Source organism: Erythrolamprus reginae, chromosome 10 (assembly GCF_031021105.1).
Source record: "Erythrolamprus reginae isolate rEryReg1 chromosome 10, rEryReg1.hap1, whole genome shotgun sequence".
Taxonomy (NCBI): Eukaryota; Metazoa; Chordata; class Lepidosauria; order Squamata; family Dipsadidae; genus Erythrolamprus; species Erythrolamprus reginae.
Window position 1 is genome coordinate 4859840 of NC_091959.1, and position 9545 is coordinate 4869384.

The window sequence follows — 9545 nt, forward strand, 5'->3', positions numbered from 1 at the left end:
ATACCCAACGCTTGAGCAGGGGGGTTGGGCTAGAAGATCTCCAAGGTCCCATCAGATTCCATTATTCAGCATGTGAGTTCAGGACTGAAGCACAAGCGACAACAACCCTACTTGTGTTAAATAATCCTGTTGTGATTAAAGTTAGCCGCCCTGAGTCCCACTGGGATTGGGTGGCATAGACGTCAAATAAATTAAATTAATAATAATTAATAATAAATAATAATAATTTATTAGACTTGTATGCCGCCCCTCTTTGAAGATTCGGAGTAAAGTAAATTAAATTACTTCAACCCACCTTCTCTTTGAAAAGCATCTCTAAATGCAAATGGCAAACTCAACCAGTTGTCCTGGTTTAGGGTGGCATATGGCTTGGACTATTATTATTATTATTATTATTATTATTATTATTATTATTATTATTATTATTCACATTTCCCAAAGGCTGAAAGGACCCACGAGTGTACAACTGAGTCAAAATCCACAAAATCATGTGTCCCCCCCAAAGTTTTTTGTTTGGGGAGGGACTGTTGGGTTGGGCTAGTCCTCTTCGTGGGGTGCATTGAACCGTCTCTTGGTTGCCTTGGGGGAGATTCTACTCTCCGGCCAGTGGCTGCCAGGAGGGCTGGGGGCTTGGTAGCCCATCTGATTGGGGTCCACCAAGTCCTTGGACAAGAGGATATAGATGGAGGGCACGTTCTTGTGGACGGTGAGATGTTCAGGAGGCCCTTCGGATCTGGGTCCTTGGTTCTCCCAGACTTCCACCAAGGTCCGGTACTGGAGTTTGGTGACCTGGTGGAGGCCTCCCAACTTCCTCTTCATGATCTCCACGCAGGTGATGGTTTTGGTGACCGCCCGCCCGCAGCCGCTGAAGACGATCTGACGGATCTCATCCTTCTCCATCCTGGCCATGGCGAAGCCCATCAAGTTGCGGATTTTGCTGCCCTCCTTCACCTTCATCTCCACCACGTGGGGCTGCAGGTCGGAGAAAGGCAAGGGGCTGCCTTGCTCGGAGGTCTTCACCTTACGGAAGTTCTCCATCCTGGGCTGGACGGCTCCAGCCGGGGCTGTTCCAGAACTCATCCCTTGGGTCGTCTGAGACAACTCGGCCAGGGACGAGGTCCCCCCCGGGTCGGACTCTCCCAGCTGCATCTCAGATTCTGGGAAGGAGTCAGTCTCGCTGAGGACCCAACCCGCCCAAGACTTCTCGAAGGAAAGACTCACCGAAGCTCCCGAGATCTCCATCGCCTTCCCCCGGCTGGAGACCGACTTTCCGCCCGCTGCGTCTTCCCGCCCGGGTGCGCCTTCCGCAGCCTTCTCGCCTTCATTGCTGGACCGGCTTCGGTGCCTTCGAACCGTCCCTCGACGATGGGGAAGCAGCGATCACGGCTTAAGGCGGGCGGAGCGCGCGATTCGAGGTGCCGATCCTCCACCTCGCCCGTCCGACTTCTCCGCCTCCGTCGAGGCGCTGCTGAGCGCCAGGACGGGGATCCCGGGCACTTCCTTTCCTCCCTCCCTCCCTTTTCCTTCTTCCTTTCCTTTCCTTTCCTTCCTTCTTTCCTTCCTCCCTTTTCCTTCCTTCTTCCTTTCCTTTCCTTTCCTTCTTTCCTTCCTTTCCTTTCCTTCCCTCCCTTTCTCTCTCGTCGCCTGGTGCCCTGCAAGAGTCCCGGCGCGCTCTCGCCGCTTCGCTCGGCGGCGCCCGGGTCTTTCAGCGGCTCAAGGACGAGCGCCGGGTGCGGGCGGGCTGTGCGCCACTGGGAATCCGCCCGTGTCAGCAAAGTGCAATTGGCCGCGCTCGGTCCCTGCCTCGGAGGCGTCGCCGCCGCGCTCTCCCCGCCTCTCGGGAGAGAGCCCTCTGTTTGGGTGAGGGCGGTGGCGGGGGGGGGGGGGGGTAGAGCGCTCCAGAAAGGCACTTTTCCCATCAACCCAGCCGTCGGCCCGGCAGGGTAGGACGGGGGCCGGGTGAGGAAAGACGCGGGGTGGCGGTGGTGATGGAGATCCTACCTGGCAGGAAGGTTGGAAGCGTTCTGGTTATTTGGGGAAGGGGATTATGGGCTCGGCGAGGGGGTGTGGAGGGAGGGGTGTCTGTTTAGCCTTGGGGCGGGGTGTGTGTGTGGAAGCCTTCCCTCCGACTTTGGAAAGTCCGACCTTCTGCCCTTCTGTTTCGGGCTTGGAGGTGGGACTCGCCTCCTGTCCTGGTGGCCCTCGTCGAGCCCTCTGCCTTGTTCCCTGGAGGAGGAAGAGTTTCTCGCCTCCCGAGGCCAACCGGCAGAAAAGTCTTCTTCCTAGGTTCCTTCTCCTTCTCTTCACCTCCTTCTCCACTCTCCACCACCCCTCCGTCTCATTCTTCTTCTTTTACTCCTGCTCCTCTCCCCCCCTCACTCCTTCTCCACCACTCCTGCCTTTTCACCACCCTCCGCCTCCTTTTTCACTCCTTCTCCTCCTCCTCTTCTTCTCCCCCTCCTCCTCTTCCCTCACTCCTTCTCCCTTTTCACCACCCCTCCACTTCCCTTTTCACTCCTCCTCCTCCTTCACCTTTTCACCACCCCTCCACCTCCTTTCCCCCCTCCTCCTCTTCACTCCTTCTTTTTCCACCACTCCTTCTCCATCCCTCCACATTTTCCCCTCCTCCTCTTCCTTCTCCACCACCGCCAGCACCACCTCCTCCTCCTCTTCATTCCTTCTCCTCCGCCTCCCCTCTGCAAACCCCTTTCCCTTCTAGCACTGTTGAGGTTACCCAGTTGGGTCATGAAATGTTTACAAAATAAACAACCCAGCTCATAAAGCACATGGGATCCCCACAGTTCAGTCCTGAGCTACAAATATTTACTTACTTACTTACTTACTTACTTACTTACTTACTTACTTACTTACTTACTTACTTACTTACTGGCATAGTTCCCTCTAAGCTGAGCAGTGAGCAATCACTCACTTAAAAATCATCATCAACTCAGAGTTTTCCAAACCTGCCCAGAAGCCGAGAGGGAAAGAGTGAGAGGGAAGGAGAGAGAGAGGAAGAGAGGAAGAAAGAGAAACAGATAGAAAAAAGAGAGGAAGGAAAAGAGAAAGAAAAAGAATGGGAGTAAGGAAGAGAGAAAGAAAATCAAAATCTAGTTTGAAACTAGCTCAACTCTTTAAGTGGCATTTTGATATTGATAGAGTTGCCCTATTATGAGCTCACTGTTATAGACACACAGTACAGTATTTTATTTTTAAATTCTCTGAGGCAAAACAGGGTGGGTTTTTTATTTGTTTGTTTGTTTATTTATTTATTTATTATTTCTGTGCCGCCCAGTCCCGAAGGGACTGTCGCTCAGACACTATACTTTTCCGCCCACCCCCCAAAAAAATTAGAGGGAACACTGCTTACTGGTACTGTACTTAACTTACTTACTTATTTGAATTTGTATGCCAGCCAACTCCCGAAGCACTCAGAACCAGAAAATAACACATACAATGTAATATTAAAACCCCTTAGAACAGTTTAAAACGATTTTAAACCAACAATTAAAAACAATTAAAACAGTTTAAAAAACCATGCATTTTCTATCAGAAACTTGGACAGTCAGACTAAATAGTTAACAGTGAGAATAGTAACATTCCAGGCAAATTGGGACATACATTTTGTCAAAGGTATCTTCTCCTTGGGCAACGAAGAGATTTGTCCAAGGTTACCATGGTTGCTCCTACCCCAGAAGAAAGAAGCAAAATTCATTCCTGCGATTAAATTTATCTAAGGTTCCTTTATGGACTTGCTGCACTCCAGGCTAAGAAGAAACAGTTGAAAGATGGATAAACCGTGCAGGATTATTGATTTGCAATTGAGATATCAGCTGCTCGGAGCCCTCGGGACTGTTTTTATGCCTCTCGGAGATTGTAAATCTCTCCCCTTTGACTGCCAAGAATCTGGATGGAATTTGGGCATTTTCACACATTTTCTCAAAACAACCCAGTGTTTTCCCTTCATCTCCAAAAAGTGATTTGGTTTAACTGTTGGGTTAGGATGTTTTCCTGAGTTTTCAGCCAATGTATCCTGCAAGCAATTTCGTTTCGGTTTGTGTGAATACAACCAGTTCTGATTTATTCAGTAAATCTTCTGCCGCATGAATCCCAGCGACCGGTTAGGTCCCACAGAGTGGGTCTTCTCCGGGTCCCGTCAACAAAACAATGTCGCTTGGCGGGGTCCAGGGGAAAAGCCTTCTTTGTGGCGGCCCCGACCCTCTGGAATCAACTCTCCCCAGAGATTAGAATTGCCCCCACCCTCCTTGCCTTTTGTAAGCTCCTTAAAACCCACCTCTGCCGTCAGGCATGGGGGAATTGAGATATTCCCTTCCCCCTAAGCCGTTATAATTTATGCATGGTATGTTTGTTTGTATGGATGTTTAGTTTTATAATAAGGGTTGGTTAGTATTGGATTTACATGATGTTTTTTATTACTGTTGTTAGCCGTCCCGAGTCTACGGAGAGGGGCGGCATACAAATCCAATAAATAAAAATAAATAAATAAATCATGGTTAACCACAACTAATCAAGGAGAGAAGCAACTTAGAACTGGGGAGAAATTTCCTGACAGCTAGAACAATCAGAGGAACGGCTTGCCTCCAGAAGTTGTGAATGCTCCAACACTGGAATCAACCTTTTGAACAAACAAATACATTTATACCCCAAGGCCCTGAGGGTGAACCTAATGGGGGCAGGATGCTCACTCACATTGCATTTTGAGGTTGGGCGCTTGGCACCAAAAAAAGGTCAGCTATCCCTGCCCTAGAAGGTGTTGACATGGATTAGAGCAGTGTTTCCCAACCTTGGCTACTTGAAGATATTTGGAATTCTGGGAGTTGAAGTCCAAATTTATTTATTTATTGGATTTGTATGCCGCCCCTCTCCGCAGACTCGGGGTGGCTAACAACAATAAAACAGTGTATAATAATAATCCAATACTAAAAACAGTTAAAAACCCATTATTATAAAAACCAAACATACATACCATGCATAAAATTGTAAAGGCCTAGGGGGAAAGAGGATCTCAATTCCCCCATGCCTGGCGGCAGAGGTGGGTTTTAAGCAGCTTATGAAAGGCAAGGAGGATGGGGGCAATTCTAATCTCTGGGGGGAGTTGGTTCCAGAGGGCCGGGGCCGCCACAGAGAAGGCTCTTCCCCTGGGTCCCGCCAAGCAGCATTGTTTAGTTGACGGGACCCGGAGAAGACCCACTCTGTGGAACCTAACTGGTCGCTGGGATTCGTGCAGCAGAAGGCGGTCCCTGAGATAATCTGGCCCGGTGCCATGAAGGGCTTTATAGGTCATAACCAACACTTTGAATTGTGACCGGAAACTGATCGTCAACCAGTGCAGACTGCGGAGTGTTGGTGCAACATGGGCATATTTGGGAAAGCCCATGATTGCTCTCGCAGCTGCATTCTGCACGACCTGAAGTTTCTTCAAGTTGCCAAGGTTGCAAAACACTGGATTAGAGGACAAACAAAAATATACGATGCCATCAAAAGGGCAAAATAATTGCAAATGAAATAGCTTTCAATGCAAGGCATTGGCAATCCAAATAAATAAAAATGACACTGTTTTGATAAAGCACAACTACACGCTTGACCTATATTTCAATTAGCAGATGAATCTCTGACTTCATTGGATTCCTCTGAATTGCTATTTACTAAACATCTCCAATAGGTCTCCACCTTATGTGCGTATTCTAAGCTATCTATTTGTTATACTGCTAAATTGTACTACTATTACTACTGTGACCGCTAATCCATCGTCTTGTACGGCTGCCAGCAAATTGGTTCAGCTTCTAGGCTGATAAGCTGAGATGGATTTATGCACAGCTAGTAAAATTCTTCCTTTTAAAGATGCTCCTTCGGTCTGTGTTTAGATAATGAGTAAAGAGAAGGCCGTAATAATATAGATCACATTTATGTTGGATGCTTCCTGATTGCACTTGGCTTTTAATTGTTATTGTGCTCGCCAGCCACCCAGCATCCCTTCTTGTGAAAGGGCAGCTCTCTGAATTTGCTAAATAAATAATCACGCAGGGCTCACATAAAAGGAAGAGCATGAACTGGTGATTACACCAGAAATGAATTCAATGGCTTATTGATACACCGCGATCAAGGGAGGAAGGAAGGAAGGAAGGAAGGAAAGGGAGCGTGAAGCTGTCAGCTTAAATAAGAAATGTAAAGTGATTTCCATCCGTGCCGCCAATGGAAATAAATTGCTAGGTGGGTGAGAACCAAAAGGAATTTATAAAGCAGTTGCTTTTGAAAGAAGAAGTAATATCCAAGTTATTCCTCTTAAAACAGGCACGACAATGGCCAAGGCCGACTTTGTTATCATCTCCAGTTGAAAAGAATTGAAAAGTTGTTTGAAATGTGCATGTTCTGAGTTGTAAACGTACCATGTAAAATGCTGAAAGGCAAAACTCTTAGGGGCAAACTAACCCACTCTATGTCTCAAGGGCAAACTGAACAAGCTCTTATAAATAGAATTTTATTGGCCAAGTGTGATTGGACACACAAGGAATTTGTCTTATTTATTTATTTTATTTATTTATTAGATTTGTATGCCGCCCCTCTCCGTAGACTCGGGGCGGCTCTCAACACAATAAAACAGTTCATGACAAATCTAATAATTTACAATTTAAAATTTAAAATAGTTAAAAAAACCCATTTTTAAGCAGACATACCTCCAAACATACCATACATAAATTATATAGGCCCGGGGGAAATATCTCAGTTCCCCCATGCCTGACGACAAAGGTGGGTTTTAAGGAGTTTACGAAAGGCAAGGAGGGTAGGGGCAGTTCTAATCTCTGGGGGGAGCTGGTTCCAGAGAGTCGGGGTCGCTACAGAGAAGGCTCTTCCCCTGGGGCCCGCCAACCGACATTGTTTAGTTGACGGGACCCGGAGAAGGCCAACTCTGTGGGACTTAATTGGTCGCTGGGATTTGTGCAGCAGAAGGCGGTCTCGGAGATATTCTGATCCGATGCCATGAAGGGCTTTATAGGTCATAAAGGTCTTGTGCATATGCTCTCAGAGCACATAAAAGAAAAAGATACATTTGTTAAGAATCATGTGGTACAACACTTGGAGTATTGCATCTCAAATGGCTTATCAGCATGATTGGGGTGTAATGTCTTTAAGTGATGCCTTAATTTATTTGGCTTCATGCTGTCCACTGCCAACATTTTTAGACACAGTAAACATAGCGGTCTTTCCTCGTCTCTCACCGTAGTGACAGTGAAGCCAAGCGCTAAATATGTTTCCTCATATTTCCTCAGCTTACATTTGTCTCATTATCTCCGTCTCTCTCCTTTCTTTTCACCCGTTAAATATTTTTCCATGGTGTCTCTTAAGGGTTTGTTTTCTGCATTTCATATTTCCTGCTGTGTGCTATTGTTCCGTGCAAAAATCTCCTGCGGCAAAAAAACCCCATGTTCCCTGGGGTCAAGCCCCCCCCCCATCTCTCTGTGCTGTCCCACGGGGGGGCGCCCCACTATTTGAGAAGCACTGGGTTAAATGGTTCACTCACTCAAAATGGCATTTTTAATTTTTTAAAAAAACGGTGAGGTGTAAAAGAAACCACAGAAAACACAATTTTAATGTCCAAACATTTCAGTATCACAACAGGTATCACTTGGAATGGAAGGAATTAAAAATAGGCAACAGATAAAATATCTAAGCATCATAGGTACTTAATAATAATAAGTCCGCTCAGTAAAACTCAGCTGCATTCCAAAAAATACATAATATTGCCAAGCCTGAATTCCATTTAGAGATATTTCAGGAATAAAAGGATGACAAATGTGTGTGAAAAACAAAATCAAAATTCTTGAGATGAGGGCCACATACTGCATGTTATGATTAACATTTACCAGTCAAAAACAACATAGAAACATAGAAACATAGAAGACTGACGGCAGAAAAAGACCTCCTGGTCCATCTAGTCTGCCCTTATACTATTTCCTGTATTTTATCTTACAATGGATATATGTTTATCCCAGGCATGTTTAAATTCAGTTACTGTGGATTTGTTCCAAGGATCTACTACTCTTTCAATAAAATAATATTTTCTCATGTTGCTTTTGATCTTTCCCCCAACTAACTTCAGATTGTGTCCCCTTGTTTTTGTGTTCACTTTCCTATTAAAAACATTTTCATACCACAGTCCAGGTTAAAATTATTCTAAGACAGAAAAATAGAAACCTTTTATCGATAACAGGCTACAGTGAACATTAAAAAGAGCCTTTGAGGCTTCTTTCTCCTGGTTCTAAGAACAATTGCCATGGCTAAATTTATGACAGGCAGAAAACTATAAAATATATTAGAAATCACCGGCATTCTTAGCATTAAACAGGGCTGTTGTTTTCTGGTTCTAAGAACCAACAACATCACGCCTAAATTAAGAAATCTACTCAGGATTTCAGCAGCCACGTCTAGAATTAAAAGGGGCTGCACAAATTTATTTACTAGTTTCAGGACCTAATGCCTCTCCCTAGCAAAATAATACTTATTAATTTATTGAGATGGCAATAACTCATATTAAAGTTTGCCGTCAGGTTTACTTTTGGTTCTAACAGATTTGGCTGCTACTGAACGTAATTCTAAGAAAGTGAAGGAGCAGGACTGGTGAGTTTTTCCTTCCAGTTTGAGACTCATTTGGGGACCCTCAGGGACTGGGAGAGCCTTCTCTCTGAGCGCTCTGGACTCTTCCAGTGTGATTCACCCTCACCGCTCACTCAGGGACTGGAAGACCTCCTCCACCAGAGGCGCCATGGCACTTCAACCATCTTGCATGGGGGTCTGGTGTTTAGTCACAATGGCCTCAGGAACAGCGCATCTCTTGGCTCACTTGTTTCACGCATTGCATTGATCATCATTGGCCATATGTGAAATTTAGGCAGGGAGGTGATCGAAAAGGATCATTTCCAGTTTGAGACTCATTTGGGGACCTTCAGGGACTGGGAGAGCCTTCTCTCTGAGCGCTCTGGACTCTTCCAGTGTGATTCACCCTCACCGCTCGCTCAGGGACTGGAAGGCCTCCTCCACCAGAGGCGCCATGGCACTTCCACCATCATGCGTGGGGGTCTGCTTTGAGCACAGATAGAATCAGGAACTGGGCAGCCTTTCTCCCAAAAAACGCACCCCATCAACTCACCTGTGCTCGTGTATGAATGTAGAAAAGCTACAAATGTGGAGGAGGAGGACTGGCAAGCTGAAATATTCCCTTCCAGTTTGAGACTCATTTGGGGACCTTCAGGGACTGGGAGAGCCTTCTCTCTGGGCGCTCTGGACTCTTTCCAGTGTGATTCACTCTCACTATGCGCTCAGGGACTGTAAGGCCTCCTCCACCCGGGGGCGCCATAGCATTTCCACTATCATGCGTGGGGGTCTGCTTTGAGCACAGATGGAATCAGGAACTGGGCAGCCTTTCTCCCAAAAAACGCACCCTATCAACTCACCTGTGCTCGTGCATGAATGTAGAAAAGCTACAAATGTGGAGGAGGAGGACTGGCAAGCCGAAATATTCCCTTCCAGTT

At 46.3% G+C, this 9545-nt stretch overlaps 1 protein-coding gene across 1 annotated transcript; it reads right to left on the reverse strand.

The window, feature by feature from the left end:
- Positions 1-537: 537 nt before the first annotated feature.
- Positions 538-1047, reverse strand: RPP25 (ribonuclease P and MRP subunit p25). Its single transcript, XM_070762766.1, has one exon. It carries the CDS (start codon positions 1036-1038, stop codon positions 538-540), a length of 501 nt encoding a protein of 166 aa, XP_070618867.1. The 5' UTR covers positions 1039-1047.
- Between the last annotated feature and the right edge of the window lie 8498 nt (positions 1048-9545).

Coding starts and splice junctions, on each gene's coding strand:
- RPP25 (XM_070762766.1), bottom strand. CDS start 1,038: ATGGAGAACTTCCGTAAGGTGAAGACCTCCGAGCAAGGCAGCCCCTTG.